The 18,065-nt window shown below is 38.2% G+C and overlaps 2 protein-coding genes across 7 annotated transcripts; both read left to right on the top strand.

The window, feature by feature from the left end:
* The first annotated feature begins 685 nt into the window (after window positions 1-685).
* LOC123874847 (phenoloxidase-activating factor 3-like) lies at window positions 686-13,056 on the top strand. Of its 2 annotated transcripts, none has more exons than XM_045920370.1 (8): window positions 686-927; window positions 6,988-7,157; window positions 7,402-7,713; window positions 8,336-8,570; window positions 9,188-9,378; window positions 10,792-10,897; window positions 11,394-11,571; window positions 12,182-13,056. In XM_045920370.1, exons 1-8 carry the CDS (start codon window positions 873-875, stop codon window positions 12,420-12,422), a joined length of 1,488 nt encoding a protein of 495 aa, XP_045776326.1. In that variant the 5' UTR covers window positions 686-872; the 3' UTR covers window positions 12,423-13,056. The 2 variants fall into 2 exon arrangements, with proteins under 2 accessions (XP_045776326.1, XP_045776325.1); XM_045920369.1 differs by having other exon boundaries at window positions 688-927; window positions 7,402-7,708; window positions 8,331-8,570.
* A 322-nt stretch (window positions 13,057-13,378) lies between these two features.
* On the top strand, window positions 13,379-14,889 carry LOC123874848. Of its 5 annotated transcripts, none has more exons than XM_045920373.1 (3): window positions 13,379-13,468; window positions 13,812-14,062; window positions 14,683-14,889. In XM_045920373.1, exons 2-3 carry the CDS (start codon window positions 13,868-13,870, stop codon window positions 14,863-14,865), a joined length of 378 nt encoding a protein of 125 aa, XP_045776329.1. In that variant the 5' UTR covers window positions 13,379-13,468; window positions 13,812-13,867; the 3' UTR covers window positions 14,866-14,889. The 5 variants fall into 5 exon arrangements, with proteins under 5 accessions (XP_045776329.1, XP_045776331.1, XP_045776332.1 ...); XM_045920375.1 differs by having other exon boundaries at window positions 13,383-13,468; window positions 13,833-14,062; XM_045920376.1 differs by lacking the exon at window positions 13,379-13,468 and adding an exon at window positions 13,629-13,692 and having other exon boundaries at window positions 13,809-14,011.
* Window positions 14,890-18,065: the final 3,176 nt, after the last annotated feature.

Here is an 18,065-nt window from a genome sequence, read left to right as displayed (position 1 = left end):
TGACCTAGAATCATGAAATTTGGCATTATAGCACAAGTACAGGAATAAATCTGAAAACGTATCATATGAAAGGGCTTTACCTGTACCATGTACACTCTAAAACAGATTTTTATTTATTTTTACGCATAATAGTTTTTGATTTATCATGCAAAATATCGAAAAAATAGTACGGAACCCTCGGTGCGCGAGTCCGACTCGCACTTGGCCGGTTTTTTAATTTACATTTTATAGACTAGCGCTTGGCTGCAATTAGACCTGCTTGCAAATGATAATGAATATTTTTGAATCAATAATATTATTATAATTTTGTTTTAGAATGCACAGGTATAAAGCCCTTTCGTATGATACCCCACTTGGTATCTTACTTTGAAAATTGAAACACATTTTAATTTTTTTTTAATTATGTAAACAAAAATTTACGTTTTCAGATTTCTTCCTTTACTTGTGCTATAAGACCTACCTACCTGCCAAACATGATTCTAGGTCAACGAGAAGTACCCTATAGGTTTCTTGACAGACGACGGACGGACGGACGGACAGACAGACAGACAGACAAACAACAAAGTGATCCTATAAGGGTTCCGTTTTTCCTATTGAGGTACGGGACCCTAAAAAAAGACGTTTTCAATCAGTTCGTATTTTTTTTTAATTTATAATCTTTAATCACCCGATCGACCCGCGCCTCGCGCTTCCTAGTAGTGATGTGTACTGTGATTTATTCATTGTTTTAGTGGGTTCTATATTAGTGATCCTTGCTTGCTTGCCCGCGAATGACATGTGGATTGTGGACACGGGCGCCACATGTGTTGTGTTATCGATATTTTGATGATAGTGAGGTGACCTAGAGGTCATATAAATAAAATAATTATACGATGTTTTACAAGTGTTTCATGTGCTTTGTGATTGTGGTGCTGCCTATAGAATGTTGTAAGTATCATATGATTTTCTCACCAATCCCCTTTATCTCAGGAGTATTCCTTATCGGTTTCTAGACTTTCTAGTTTCTACGCGGCATAGCTTTGCCGGTAGAGTGGCAACTAGCCACTGCCGTAGCCATCAGACCTAGGCATCTTTGTGCGTAATAAATTTAAATTAAGTAGGTACTTATACTAAACCTTTGTTGATACAAACATAAACGGTAATTCTTTGTTCGAATCTAACATGATCATACAAGTGGACACCTGAAATTCTTTCTTTTATAAAAAATATCGAGGTACCTACCTACGTATCTGGTAGGTAAGTATTGTAAGTACCTAGTAAAACCGTGGAAAATGCAAACCTAGTAACACCTGAATCTAATTGAAGATTCTAATTAAAATGCGTTATTAATGGTTTTCTCACATTGGCATATTCAATTGCTAATTTACTACCAATCAATGTGATGAGGATGTATGATAAGGATTAAGAGCCACCGCAGACCTACAATTTCAAGTTGAGCGACTATCGAACAACGAAATCGCGAACTTTCACAATTTAATCGGCCAACTATATTGTATCGGTTGACTTGTTAGACGCAGACTAACGCAGACTAAATTGATTTAGTCGGTGACAGTGTTGCTAGCGCGGTGACGTGTGCGTGAAAATGCGGAAAAAAAGCTCTCATTCCCATATTAATAAAAAGAAGACGAAAAGAGAACTTTTTGGGTTCATCCTGTATTAAGTGATAGATTAGAACATGGGCAACATCATTATCTTGCATTCTAAACTGAGATGTTATCCAGATAATTTTTCGTACTACAGAATGAGTATTCCTTATTTTGATAAGCTTGTTTTAAGTCTTTTTTGCACCTCATCTATAAGCTGTTCTACTTTATCGTTTGCAATGATTGATCGGGTGACCGTTGTCGTGCCCATCGTCGATGGTCCGGGCGCGGGGAAATCACGCGCGCGCGTAACGTCCCCTTGCATCTTGCCGTGCGACTGACCAACTAAGTTGGATAGTCTGCGAGCTTGTATAGGGTCCCCGTGCTAATAAGCTGTCGGCCAATAGTTGGGCAACTTTTTAATTGTGCGTAATCGGAAGGGAATTTCGATTCTGATACAATCGATGTCCAATTATTTAGTTGAACAATTTAGTTGGATAAGATGTGCGGGATGTCATAAGTCACTGTGCTTATTTGTATACTGTGCGATTTAGTTGCCCAACTTGCAATTGTAAGTCTGCGGGGGCTCTAAACAGAAAGCTACCAATCATACTGTGGTTAATTCATCCAAGTCTGTGACCAATTAAATGAACTGGTGTTAAAAGTCGGTGCCTAGTGTAATGTAGGTAGAAAGGAAAACTGACTGACTGACTGACTGACTGATCTATCAAAGCAAAGCTCAAACTACTCGATTGGTCGGGCTGAAATTTAGCATGCAGATAGTAGATAGTTACGTAGGTACTATGAAGTAGACCTCTGCTTGGAAAGGATTTTTGAAAAATCAACCTCTGGGCTGGGGAGTAGAAATAGGGGTTTGAAATGTATATATATTATAGTCCACGCGGACAAAGTCGCAGACATAAGCTAGTCTGTCGATAAATTACTTACCTAATCGATCGTATATACATAACATAATATAATCACTAAGCCCTAATTCGCACGAGCGTTAAAAAAGCGTTGCGTTAAACCCCGGCGTTGCGCTGAAAATACAAAGTGAGCGTTAAAAAAGCGTTGACGTGTGAACAGATGCTTGGGAATGCATATTTTGTTCTATTTGAATGCTTTTTTAACGGACGTTTAAAAAGTTCTCGTGCGAATGAGGCCTTAAACTACAAGATAAGGCAAATGGTTATTGGCATTGGGTAGTATAATAATAACGCTAAGTTTTTTGTAAGCGTTCTGATTACGCCCTGTATGTAATTGATGGGACGTAAAATATTTATTTTACTGAGTCCTTAGACATCAGTGAGAGGGCTCTCTACGTCACTCGTTTCATACAATCGTAGTTCCAATTTCATTTGAATACTAAGCAACCAAAGTCCATGAAATTTTGCAGACATATTCTAGAAACTAATATCTATGTCTGTGATTTTCCAGATTTCTGTTAAAATATTCGGTTTCAAAGTTACGCGGCCTTAAAAAATTTCATACAAATCTTTGAGCCCCAGTAATTTTAAAACTACATATTTTTAGAAAAATCTAAAACACCACAGACACAGATATTAGTTTCTAGAATATGTCTGCAAAATTTCATGGACTTTGGTTGCCTATTATTCAAATGAAATTGGAACTACGATTGTATGAAACGAGTGACGGAGAAAGCCCTGTTAACGCAGAACGATATTTAAAAACCTGTCAAATACCGTTATGTGTGGTATTTTTTGAAAATAATTAACAACGTCGGTAGGTAATTTAAACTGAGATTACGGATAGATTGATTATTATTAGATAAGTAGATATTAATATCGACAGTTAGCGATTTTGTTATTTGTGAAAAAATACCATAAGTACGAGTAAGTAAGCATTTCCCGCTAACGCTACTAATAACAAGTTTTTACACTAAAAAGTAAAAACAACCGGGGCTAGATATTTGCATAAGTTCACTGCACTCAGGTAGGTTGGGTTCGCATTTAGAATGCTAAGCATACTTAAGTAATTTGTAATTTTCCAATGCGGGTACTCAAATAAACATACCTATAAACCTTTGTGTTTCAAGTTTCAACTGGGATTTTCCTTAAAATAATAAAATTATTAAAGAAATTTAATTTATGACATTTAATTTTAATTATCTTCCAAGAAACCGCAACTGCGGACCCAAACCACATTTAAATACGCAGTTTTACTTTGCTTAAGTCATAATTTGTATTTATAAACAAAAAACACAAAAACACAACAGTAGGTAGTTAGTAATTAGACCTACGTATAGTACCCGGCAAACATCTTGGACCAAGAGTGGGAGAAAATTGGCGAATCTGGGCAGCGAAAGTCGACGTATCAACCAATCGCGTGCATCCGCGCTAACTGATCAACTAATCCGTGAACGCGCCACTCGCCACCCAATCGCGTCAATGCTCAAGTTGTTTGCGGGCCACTGTATCAGTGCCGGCTTTACCTATGGTGCAGGGTGTGAACTGTGAATGTGCAGCGCACATGGATGCAGGGTCTTAGGGCAAATGAATAGATATACCTTCGTGCTTAGGGTGCGCCCTAAAAGACCCTGCGCCCGTGTTATGGCCAACCATTTGCACCCGTATATGCACTACTTCCACCCGAAAATGCACCATTTGCACCCGAATATGCAAAATTTGAATCTGAACTTCCGATTGGTGGAACAAATATAATATTGCAAGTGTTTGACTGGTTCAAAACGAAAGGCATCCCAACGGGAGTTCTCTTCTTCGATTTAGCCAAAGCATTCGATAAAGTGGGGCCAGCTGGCTTGATCTACATGACTTAGACATCGCCTAGACGTGCCCAAAAGACTTTACTAGGACAATCTTTCATCAATCGAACTTTAGCTGCTCGATGTCTGCTGTCTAGATCCTCAACAAGACCGATCCGAGCAGGAATCCCTCAAGGCTGTGTGCTCTCTCCCCTTCTATACGTGTTGTTTAACCAGCGACATTCCCAGATTATTTCACGCATGATACCGCTCTAAACAGATACACCAAATTAAATTACCGTAACGTTAAAGCTCGATTCCAAAAGGCAGTCCGTTGCCTAGGGCCTAAGTTCCGTCTTTGGAAAATAGAGGTTAACCCGGAAAAAACGCAACAGCGCTCTTTGAAAGGTTCTAAATTAAATCAGCCGATAAACTCCGATAGGTCGAAATTCCCCTTGACGACCGCCGCCATCCCTTGGCAAACTAAATCCAAGTATCTGGGTGTAACTTTTGATAGGAAAATGAGCTTCACCGCGCACATTCGCAAAGCCCGTAACAAGGTCGACTTTACCCCCTGATTCGCGCCAAAAATAAAATGCCCCCTCTACATAAAGTTACACTCTATAAGACGTGTATGCGCCCTATCATGTCATAATATTATGCAATGTCGCATTTGCATATCTTTGTCCTCTAAAAGGTGGAATTTCTTAAAATTAATAATCCTACCTACGTCATAGAGAAATCCTACCTATCAAGTGTCTGGACCTGGACGTAGAGTCAGTTTATCCTTTTTTCAATGCAGAGATTAAATAGTAGGTATACTTACAAAGACATTTTAAGTAAGTGTATATTATTATAATTTAGTAAGCACCTAGATATAAGAAAAAACATAGAAAAAATAAATGTTCTTTACCTGCTCCTTTTTTAAAGAAACCTCAAGGCTGTTGTAGAACATTAACATTTTTTCCTTGAATAGATGTATAAAGGCTTGACTTGGATACCCGGCTCTTTATCGGTGCGTTTACATATTTTTAACCCCCGACCCAAAAAGAGGGGTGTTATAAGTTTGACGTGTGTATCTGTGTATCTGTGTGTCTGTGTATCTGTGTATCTGTGTATCTGTGGATCTGTCTGTGGCATCGTAGCGCCTAAACGAATGAACCGATTTTAATTTACTTTTTTTTGTTTGAAAGATGGCTTGATCGAGAGTGTTCTTAGCTATAATCCAAAAAAATTGGTTCAGCCGTTTAAGAGTTATCAGCTCTTTTCTAGTTTTCTTGTAGAAAAGAAGGTTAGATAACCGTTAGGTTCTTAATATTATGTCAATTGACAAAATGTCAAGCTGTCAAGATGGACGTTGCCTAAATACATAATTATTTATTTGAAAATGATGTTTTGGAAAACTCAGATACTTTAGATATTAGGCGCGGAGTAGTCCAAGAAAATCAGTTCAGCCGTTTGAAAGTTATCAGCTCTTTTCTAGTTACTGTAACCTTCACTTGTCGGGGGTGTTATAAATTTTTAATTTACACTTGTTACATGCGAGCTCTCCGAGCTCCCTGTCCACACATTCGTCTCTGCTGTCATTGTCTTGACGAGCATTGTCGAGATAATGTTACGTAAGGGACATTATAGCGACAAGTAGCGAGACTTTGGCGGACTCATCTATGCATTTACGAATACATATTTCTCCTCTCTCCTCGCGTCCAGCTCACCTGTCCTTTTGCTAAAAAGCGATTAAATTAAAAAAGATGTTCTTGAGGTATCACTAAAATATAGGAAAAATATGTTTCGAACAAGTTTGCTACGTATCCTATGCGCCATACTTTTTTAGAAATATCAGTTTTTAAATATGCAGTGTTTTCAAGTCATCGTTAAAAATAAAAAGAAGTAGGTACACAATTAAGTATTATTACTCAAATTATACCTAAATATAGTTTTAGGTTCCAAGTTTGTTAAAGTTACGAGTGTAATTGGGTTTTAGAAGTTCGATTCTTAAGAATCGCACACATTTTAAAGTTATACTAATTGGACGTAAACACAGCTATTAGGAATTATGGTATCTACGCATTTTTATATAATTAAGCTGATACATAGTTAAAATACCTATTTACCTACTTTACTATAACTAAACGATGATGATATGGGTTTATAATAACTTTTGCACATGTTTTAAATATATACATTGCGTACTTTATATTAACTAACTATGTAATTATACCTAATGTGTTTTGAATTAAAATTAATAATTATATTTTATAAAGCCTTTATTTCCAATTAATTATTAATTATTATTTACTTATTTATTTATTAAACTTATAGAATATAGGTAGGTACAACACATTATACATTTTTTAACCCCCGACCCAAAAAGAGCGGTGTTATAAGTTTGACGTGTGTATCTGTGTATCTGTCTGTGGCATCGTAGCTCCTAAACTAATGAACCGATTCTAATTTAGTTTTTTTTGTTTGAAAGGTGGCTTAATCGAATCGCTCCCGCGCATCGTATTGTTATTGAGAGCCATATCGATATAGGAGCAGCGCTCCTTTGGCAAGAGTCCGTGAATTCCAAATTAAATATTAATCAACCTATTTTCCATATGGGCATCTATGCTGATGGTACAGTGGTGAATCTGAATTAGCATGTAATGTCTAGCTCAAAAATCAACTTCTGAATTCCAGTGTTCAAAGGAGAAAGTTGCACAGCTGATAACCGGCCGGGCACTTGCAAGCAGTTGTCAAAATGTACCCATTTGGTGAACGAGATCAAACACTGCGGTACTCCCATGCCTTCACACATGAGGGACAAACTGAAGAGGCTGGGATGTGGCTTCGACTATGACGAACCACTGGTAAGATTATATTCCTTGCTCCTAAACTACTACTTTCCAGAAGAAAGGATTTCATTACAGAGGACCGTAATCGGGCCTTTACTGGTTGGGCGGCGGCCGCACGCCAGCAATTTCCAAGAGAACTGTAATGGAAATTACTGGACAGTTTCATACTGATGACAAAGTTTTTTAATCAGTATTGCCGGATTTCATATAGAATCCATCACCACTTATTTAAGTAAAAGGAAAAATCGTAATCTTTCAGGTGTGCTGCGATCCCAGCGCCAATAGTGCCAATACGCAGACACCGTTCACATCAAGACCCGACGACCGCTGGGGATCCCACGAGTACGGGAAAGAGGATCCTTACGACAAGGGTCCTCATCATAGTGGAAACCATAACGACTGGACAACTAAACCGAGCAGTAATACGTGGGGGTCTGGTGGAAGTGATACATGGGGTTCCAGTGGAAGTAACGCATGGGGTTCCGGTGGAAGTAACTCTTGGGGTTCCGGTGGAAGTAACTCTTGGGGTTCCGGTGGAAATCAAGATCCTTATAATACTGGAGAAGGTAAGCAAGAAAAATAATGGATTATTTAAAAAAAAATATTGAAGCAAAAACCATATTTATGCAAAACGGATATATGCATATTAAATATGCCAACTAATAAAATGGGTAGTACATCCATGCTATTGCCTACACAATAGCACTAGCACTGATTTTTAGTTGAAACTTACGTGACAAAATATAACGTTTTAGAACATAACTTTACATCTGTTTATTTAGAAAATAATGAAATATAAAATAAACTTATTATTGAAATTGCATTGAATATTCAAACGCATCTACCACTGCACTGCACTGCACACTCTTTTCGGTAGATCATTTTGAACCAGTGCGTGGTTTGAAATGTTCTACTAAGAAGAATCGACAAAAAATTCTACTTCTAGTGACTTTGTCTTGACTTCTAGTGGTTTTGTACACAGTTTCTACTGAGCAGATAAGTTATTCAACTCAAAAACCAACAATACAATGGTTGTGGACAGCTGGATGCAGAACCGATTGCTTTCATGCTTCTCTGTCACTAAACCAATTGTATAATAACCTCAACTTACTAAGTACCTACATGTGCTAACTTCCAGTAAAAAAATTAACTAAATGTATGCGAATGATGACATGATTATCTTTTCAGGCAAAGACCCATACGCAAACAATGGCGGGGGAAACAGAGATGAAAGTAATAATAACAAATGGGATAGCAATAAGAATACTGTTGATAATTCAATAGAAAGGATACCAGATGTAAGCTATCACCGTAACCTCGATCTTCTGCCACTCGAGTGTGGAGCTATTGAAGGTGAAAGGATATTTGGAGGCAACAGAACCAAGCTCTTTGAAATGCCCTGGATGGTTCTATTATCTTATGACTCAGGTAAATACATAATCATGATATTTACAAAAACTCCTTTTTTTATTCTGATACAAATTAGGTCTTGACTGCGATCCCATTTGATGGTAAATGATGATGCAGTCTTAGATGAAAGCGGGCTAACTTGAAAGGGATATGGCAGTTTCATTAAACCCCTGATCGGTTTTTACACGGTATCATACTGGAACGCTAAATCGCTTGGTGGCACGGCTTTGCCGGTAGGGTGGTAACTAGCCACGGCCCAAGCCTCCCACCAGACAATATTGTACTTGTTTTAAAGCTGTGATTGGCTTGTGGTTAAGACGTTGGCCTTCTGTTCGGGAGGTTGGAGCTTCAATCTTGGGCTACCTCTAAATTTGTGTTTACCTATATAAAACCACTTGCTGGTAAAGGAAAACATCGTGAGGAAACCTTTATGCCTGAGAGATCTCTAAGTTATTTTAAGTCTCCAGATCCGCACTTGGCCAGAGTAATGGACTATATAGCCGGACCCTTCTCATTCTCAGGGAAGACCCGTGCTCAGAAGTGAGCTGGTTGTAATCAAATTGCTGTTAGTCGCAGAATCAGCACTTTCCAGGCATAATTATGTGTTTTTACTATTTGTTAATTATAAATTTCAGCACGTGGCACCAAATTGAGTTGTGGAGGGACCTTGATAACAGAGTGGTACGTCCTTACTGCTGCTCACTGCATATCAAACCTTGGAACAAAGCTGAAGCTGCGGTCAGTCATACTGGGAGAATACGACGTGCGAAGAGATCCGGACTGTGAGAGGATGGAAGGGGAACTGTTTTGCGCGCCTAAAGTTCGAGTGAGTGTACCTCCTTTTACTTCGATATTGATAAATTTCTGTCCTATGGTGAGTTTCCAACAAATAGTCAAGCTCAAAATATTCAAGGTCAAATGTTCATGGACGGCGGGTGACCCGCATGCTCGTTTACTCGCAATTCTTTAGTTAAAAAAAAACTCCTATTTTGATAATGGCTAAGTTCTGAAACCAATCGAGAAGACATCACATAAGCACACTTAATCTCTCACTTTCTTCAATTCTTTCCACGCTCATGCAAATTGTTGAATCCATTCCTTTCGGGCGGTTGGTGTTCCCAGTAGATTTCAACATGGATGTTTCAAGGGGCGGATCAACAAATTTTTAAAAGGCCGACCCGTAACGCATTGGCAGTTCCTCTAGTGCTGCAAATATTCATGAGCGGTGGTAATCATTTAACATCAGGTGATCCCCTGCTCACTAGCTCGCTATTTTTATGTTTAAAATAAAAATATACCCGCAAACCAACTCCAAAATGCCTGGCTTACTTTGCAATGCCACTCTTGCACCACCTATAATAATTGTATGTTGATGGATTAGTGATGGCCCCTACTATGTCAGAAACCTTTACGCAAATATCAACCACTGATGAGCGGTTTGAAGTAATATTATATGTACCTACTCGTGTATAATATATTTAGGTCCTCAATGGATGATAGATGCACGATCGCCTGGTGCCAAGTTACCAAGTGAACGAAAAATTTTCATAGGTATTATAGATATAGCTACCTACTTATTAGATTATATAATATTGTATCCCACATGAATCTACGTTAAATGCTTTAGGTACCTAGGTATCGTAGTTCGTAGTTAAGTAGGTATGTAAGTTCAAAGTTTTGATAGCTTTATCCTGGTTTATCTACCATGTTTTCCTTTTACAAACTGGTTTTGATTTTAAAAACTATAAAGTGGCATTTTGCGTATTTGTAGTTGAAGGTAAAATCTGTTAGGAATGTATCAGGTAAAATAATGAAATAACGTTAGGTACTTACCCATCAAAATAGGCAATTAATTAATTCAAGCATAAATTAATTATTTTATGTAAGTATACGTTTTTTTAGGTAGGTTATAAAAACACAAACTTTTTCACCACCATTACCTACATAATTTTTAGAGGTCCGTGCCTCAAAAGGAAAATCCCTTTTTAGTAAATCGGTTAAAAAAGAGCTTTTATTTTAGGAACACTTCGCTGTCTGTCTATCGTGTACTTCCCGTTGACTTAGAATCAAGAAATGCGGTACCAATGCCTTATAGCCATCGATGTATACTTATAGCACGAGTAAAAACAAAACGGCCTAATAAAATTTAACATGGAACATAGACCTCTGAACTCCGAACTCTAGACCGCCCGGTCTTAGTGGCAGACCCACCAAATTTATGCAGTCTTTTTTTTTTCAGAATGTTGCCGTAGACACCGTCATCCCGCATCCAGATTACTCTCCTCAGAGGCTGGGAGATGACATCGGTCTCATAAGGTTGGCAGAACCAGCCGACTTTACCTTAGGTGAGAACTTGTTAACATTCCATCTCTTGCGGCTTCCTCTTTCCTCTGCATTTTTCTAAAACCGCAGTCTTGATAATTACTTGGTTCTATGTTGATATAAAATAAGTTTCGCAGAAAACCTTCAGTGATTTAAAAGAAATGAGCTCGGTGGCCATGATTCAGTGAACACAGAGTCAGTGAATCAGTAAGCTGACATAATTTTAAAAATTCCTCGCTTTTCAGGGGTCGTTTACTTTAGAAACCCCCCTTTAGAAGAAAAAGAAGGGGAGATATGGAACTTAGAACCTTAAGACTGTTCTACCCTATACAAATTCGAAGTATAATACCACATAATTTAGTCCTTCTCCTAAAAGCACGTGGTGAATTATGAATATGAATAAGAAACTGCTCAGGATTTGATTGAATTCTTGGGCAAGTTCTTGGAGTTTCTAAAAAAGTTTCGCATAACTTAGTTTGTGAGCGTAGCGAAAAAATTGTAAGTTTATGGTTATTTCAGAGAGCATGAAACCTATTTGCTTACCAACATCCCCCGAACTACAGTCTGAGAACCTGGAGGGTGTGAACGGCGTGGTGGCCGGCTGGGGCGCCACAGAGGATGGGCTGCAGTCGCCGGTGCTTCTTAGCGTGGACCTGCCCATCATCTCCAATAGAGACTGCCAGGCTATTTATAATGGGTAAGCTATAGAGATCCATCGCATGAATCTGTTGGCCAGCAGGGGGAAGACGTAGAAGCTATAGAGGATACCTACTCTCAGCTTAGCAGACATAAAACGGGTAAGGTGAGCGATAGAGAGAGCTGTTATAAATTTACGAACTGCCCCTGCCGGGAATAGAACCCAGGACCTCTCACTTATAAGAGATCATAGCGCTCGCCTGGCCAGGGAGGTTGTTAAAAATAGAAAAGAAGAAATATGTCTTCTGCATTTATTACCTACTTGAAAGTGTCTAGGGTTAGTCTAGGGTACGGGTTATTTGGAACCAATTTAGCCGAATTTAACAAGACCACCGTATAGATGTCCCTACATGAGACCTATGCCAAGCAGTAGTTGTCCATCAGTTGACGGCATGACAAAATACGGTCGAAAGGTAATATAACTAGTCTCAAAGTTGTTGTTCTACTGTAAAACTAACTGACCCGACAGACGTTATCCAGTCCTAAAATATTGTTTTGTTTACGTAATGAGAACGACTGACGGAGTACGAAGCGCCATTTTGCGTAATATCGCCTACCCTCCTGATTTTTTTTCCTGATAACTTTTCCATGATTATAAACATCTGTTTCAGGTCTCCCCGTATCGACAAGTCACAGCTTTGCGCTGGAGGGATACGAGACAAGGACTCCTGCGGTGGAGACTCGGGCGGTCCCCTCCTATACCCTGGCAGGACCAGGGCAGGGGTAGGGGTCCGATACGTGCAACGAGGGATCGTGTCTTACGGCTCCAAGCGATGCGGCCTCGGAGGTTTCCCAGGGGTTTATACGAGGGTCGCAAATTATATGGATTGGATTTTGGACAACATACGCTGAAGATAATAGTGACTAATTTGTACAGTAGGTTTTAAGTAAAGGCAAACAGTAAATAGGAAACACAGAAAACCTAAAAGAAGAAGAACAAAAAATGACAGACAATTCAATAAATTCAAAGAAAAGAGAGACAGAACTCAGAAGAAACACAAAAGAAACGCTTAAAGAAAGAGCAAGAAAAGAAGAATTAAGGAAAGGAGAGCATGATAAAAGGACAATGATAAAATTAATTGTTTTGCGTTTGACGAGAAATAATACAATCAAACCTAATACAAGCAAAGATGCGATCTAAGCTGGAGTGCGCTTGCGCTTGCCTGGAAGATGACATTTTACTATAGCCTTTAAGGTACCTATTCAAGTTATACGTGACAAGAAACACTAACCAGAAAAAAAAAACAGGATACATTTAAACATGGACAAAAACACTAGCAAAACAGACAGGAGAAAACAGACATTTAAAGAAAGCAAACATTTAAGAAGGGAGAGAAAAATACTGAAGACCAATATGAAGAAAAGCGAAAAGTGAGCAAACCCCTAATTAGTGTGGTCAAAGACCTAATTTTAGAGCATTTTTCGACTGACGTGTAACTTATCTACCTCTTGAAATGTATTAAAATAAGCATTACCTATTGTCGCCGCACTCCTTTAAAAATCTCAACATGTATAAATATGAATTCATATGGACTAAAAGAGCCAGCGCGTGCCAGACCTTCGTTATTTTATAAAAGCTGAAAGTTTCCCTGCTCATTGTCTCCAGCACAGGAAGGTTGATCAGCGGAAAAGTCTGGTAAGTGCTGGCTCTTTCTCTAATAAATTGACTTTCGCTAATGGTGCTTAATTGATATACCTAAGGTAGGTAGAGTCAAGGTAGGCAAATGTAAAAATTAAATGAAATATCAAGGAAATCATGTTTCCCGATTATTATTTTTCACCACAAGTTAAAATGAATTTAAAATCACGTTGGCAAAGACTGCCATCTACTATTTACTTATATAATATTTTAATTCTTAGCTATCTTTATCTTTTACAATTTTACAAAGTGTTTTACGGTAAGTTAAATTAAACAAATTCCAGGTCATCTTAATATTGGACATGCACTAGAAACGCTAGTGCATGTTCCAAGTCCAGTGTAGACAGGTACTCTCCCTCTCTGACTCTTTCACACGCTTTAACTCACCACTCTAAAGCTTGGTATGTCTTTTAATATAGATAATCCATGCAATACATATTACTCTGAACATGCTCTGAACACCGATATAAAATCCATGTCTGTGGTTCCGAATATTAAAAACATAAAATGTCAACTCTATGTCAATACGTAAATATTTCAACCATAAATTAACATCAATTTTATCCATGAACGTATTATCTCTATGGTTTTACCTTTTAAAGAAACTATGATAAACCGTGCAGGACTAAACGCGAAAGGTACCTATAAAAACTATTAAATGCCCGGCTGCAAGTTGAAGACGTGCATCAGGAAACAGAACCAAAATGTTGACGAACCGGAGAGCGGGCAGTCGCAGAGAACTGCAGCGCCTGTGCCCCGCGCGTCTTTTCTCAATGAGGATATACCTGGAACTTCTTCTGGGGTGAGACCGGCAGTGCGAGCTGGACGAGAGCCAGAGCCACCACATGATGATGTTAGTGTACTATGTATCTCATTCTCCTCATTGTTGAGGGTTGTGCTTGTGAACCCTTTCCATTAATCACAATGGTAGGAGTACTTAATGAAACTCCTTAATGTAGGCCTTTAATTTCTTCCTAGTAGCAGAATCTTCTACAATATTCCAGTTCTGATTTCTAACAGGCTAATAATATCAGACAACTGTTATTATGGATCCTTTAAACTCTAAAGAGTTTCTTCCAACATGAGTGGTCGAGGATTATAAGTGCGAGTGAAGAGGGATTTATCTAGAGGGTTGTGGTATTTAATCCCTACACTCAGTAACGGGCCGTGTTTGGGGGATGTAGAGTGATCGCTGTCCTGTCATTCATTATTAGTGAAGAAGTTTCGGCAACCGAACCTACTAACTATAGTGTCCGGCAAATAACTTGGACCTGAAGCAGCGTAGTATGTGAAAGTTGGCGAATCCGGGCAGCAAAAGTCAATGTATCAACCAATCGCGTGCACTCGCGCCGACTGATCAACCAATGGCGTGCATCTGCCATTCGCGTTAATACTCAAGTTGTTTGCCGGGCACTTTACGCGTAGGTAACTACCCCAAGCAGTAAGTTTAGGTGTATACATGTTTCCTTTCAGCTGTACCATTCCATGAAACTTGGATTTTTGTCCGCGTGGAAGAGCGCTAGCAACTTGTGGAAGAAGACAAAAGACCCGTACAGCTGGCAGCTGCTTAAGAGCATTACCATGTTCACACTGGGGCTCAAACTGTTCGACGATATCCACCGACACTTGACCAAAGACTCGACAAGTTGTGTTTAGCTAATAAAACATTATTTGAAGAGATCTTATGTTTCATATGAAGTAATGAATGAATTTCATATGAATGAAATGAAATATGCTTTAACTAGCCGATGCCCGCGACTTCGCGCGCGTGGATTAAGGTTTTTCGAAATCCTGTGGGAACTCTTTAATTTTCCGGGATAAAAAGTAGCCTATGTGCTAACTGCTAATCCAGGATATTATTTATCTCCATTCCAAATTTCAGCCAAATCTGTCCTGTGGTTTTTGCGTGAAGGAGTAACCACACACACACATACTCACAAACTTTCGCCTTTATAATATTAGTGTGATGTGATGTAAACCAAAACAGAAATGCAAATAAGCTTATAATAAACTATAGAGCGGTTGCCGACTTGAATCCGTAAAAATACAGATATAAAAAACTCGGACCGAATTCGGATATTGCTTACGCACTAATCCGATCTCTAATTCAAATCCAAGTTATTCAGTGGACATCTTTGACATATCTACGTCATATGTCCGATTTGAACCCGAGGCACATCCAAGATATTCTCACGGATGACGGGAGAACTTGGATGAAGTCGGATCTAGTACGTAAGCTACCATACAAACCCAGGACCGCAATTATGAGCACAGCGCTTACCATTGCGCCAGTGCGGTCGTCTAAACCTGCGAAAACTATTAGCTCAGAATAGTTACATAAGTTATAATTTGGGAATTTCCAATTAGGAAATAAGGGATTCCTAATTGCCTGCCTTCTAAGCAGTCAGGCTTTTTTATTAGTTTTAGGGTACTGTAACAGAGTGCGAACGGGAATCTTACTAAAGCCGCAGCAGTCCGGCCGCTTTCTGTCTGTCCGTCCATCCGTCTGTTAGCGGCTTGTTTATCATAAACCATAATAGTTTACCTATTGAAGTTGAAATTTTCACAGTGCATTACTGTTGCCGCTTTAACAACGAAAATACTTAATAAAAAAATTAAAATGGCCGCAATGCTAATTAAAAAAACTAAATGTAAGTAGTGCTATATCACGATAGTACGGAACCCTTCGTGTGCGAGTCTGACTCGCACTTGGCCGGTTTTTTTATTTCCAGCCTATAGGTAAATTATCCTGCCATGGAAGCGCCTGAGGAATTTGCATGAGCAATTAAAATTTTGATTGAACAGACAATTCGTTTTTAAAAGGTGCAATAGACCAAGAGCTAGCGGAAAATTTCAAATAACTTCTAGCTACACAATGAAGAAACCACTGAGTAAACTGCCGGACCAATATTTATGATACCCAAGAGCCAGAACAAAAAGACGGAATTGAGTAGAACCAAGTATTTTTGATAACAATCTAAACTCGGCTTTATTTTATTTATGTACTTTGACAAAAATCTGTATAGGTAACTTCTGAAAACAAGCTAAAGTCCATGCTAAAGTAAGTGTAAACAAAAGAAAAAAAAAAAAATTAAAACTATTTCTATTACATAAACTATGGTAATTTAACAAGACTTGTTTGACCAGACTATGTCGTTTTAATTCGTTTTTGATAAAGAATCTTTTATTTTAATCGGTGACTAGTAGTTTTAAACAAAAAAACCATGGTTCGATTCCAGGAAAGGTTGATTTTGGGGAATCAGTTTATATTTTGGTTCAAACGGAGCAAGGCATCGCGTCGGCTTATTTCGTTTATCCACCCTAATATAGACATAATATGCATACTTTAAACGGTTCCGTCTATCTACCCCAGACTAAAAATAATATGCAAATTCCATTAATCCGCATGTCTGTGATGGATAGACAGACACAAAGTAAAGAACGAATTCTGTTAATTCACCCTGTTCTAAGTGGAAAGATGGACACAAAACAATATTAAGATAGCTGTTATGTAGTATTTTAATAAATAATTTGAGATTTATCATAATTTTTTTGTAAATACTTTAGAGTACATTATCGCATTCAGGACTCCCTGTAAGGACAGTGTACATTATGAACAAATAAATATACAAATTCCGTTAATCCACCCTACCCGGGGTGCATAGACGGATACTCATTTCCGAGTATACACCCTGGGGTGGATGTTTTAGGGTGTATAAACGGAATATGCGATCACGTCCGGCTAGTTACAATCGTATCAGTTATTATCAGTGACCTCTACTAATACAAGAGAATTAGTATTATAGAGGTCAGTTGTTACGGATTATAAATATTATAGTCAATATCTACTAATATTATAAATGCAAAGGTGCATCTGTCTGTTTGTCTGTCTGTCTTTTACTCCTCATCCGCTTAACAGATTTTGACGAAATTTGGTACAGAGATACATGGTATTCTGGAGACGGGATATCCGCTTATAAGACCACAGCGCTGATCACTACGTTAAGGAGATCGTCGGAAACACTTCCAGCTTCCCTTGAACACTCTCCTTGAGGCCTCTTTAGTACTAACACGCTGAATGCATCGTCACCTATCATCAGGTGAGATAGCAATCAACCGCAAACCTGTTATCAATAAAATAAAAAAATGGCATGGCGATGTTTTAGCCAAATACAGACAAGTTGTTGAAAACTTGTTCATTATAGACTATGGGTTGAAGTGGGAGTCACAGAAGTGAATACTCTAAGAGCTCGTGGTATTTTAGCGCTAGCAAGTTGGTATATCATTGTTTACGTGTGCAACGTAAAAATACTTCACCAACGCTATTTTGAGTCTAACATTTCAAAATATCAATCATCTCACCTTTTACACCTGTCTAAAAGTGTTGACGGGGTTTAGTTGCTTTGAACATGATCAAGGTTGCAAAGTTGGGTATTGAACTAAATATATTTCACATTAAAAGTGTTTTTCCAAGTACTGCAGGGTAAAAATATTGTCTAATGATAATGACTAATGACTAAAGTCACCTTCTGATAGTTTCAGCCTTTCTTTAAACTCTTATTATTGTCGTCATCAACGCAGCACAATTGATATTTAAATAAACAACCCTCTTAAAAATTTTAATAATTATTTTGGTATGTTCTTAGGAGTTTTTAATAAAAATAAAAATTTGAAAAAGCCTAGTAGCGAATATAACTTCAAGCATTATTAAAACTATTACAAGTTTCAAGTCAATAACATTAGTGGGTAGTTACTGATATAACAGGCGTTACAGACAGACACACGAACTTAGATGCACCACAAAGATATATTTTTATCATTTTGAGGAACCAAAAAAAAGAAAGTTTTTAAATAAG

The sequence above is a fragment of the Maniola jurtina genome, chromosome 19, assembly GCF_905333055.1.
Source record: "Maniola jurtina chromosome 19, ilManJurt1.1, whole genome shotgun sequence".
NCBI lineage: Eukaryota > Metazoa > Arthropoda > Insecta > Lepidoptera > Nymphalidae > Maniola > Maniola jurtina.
The sequence above is the reverse complement of the archived record's forward strand: the minus strand, read 5'-3'. Positions and strand labels throughout refer to the sequence as shown.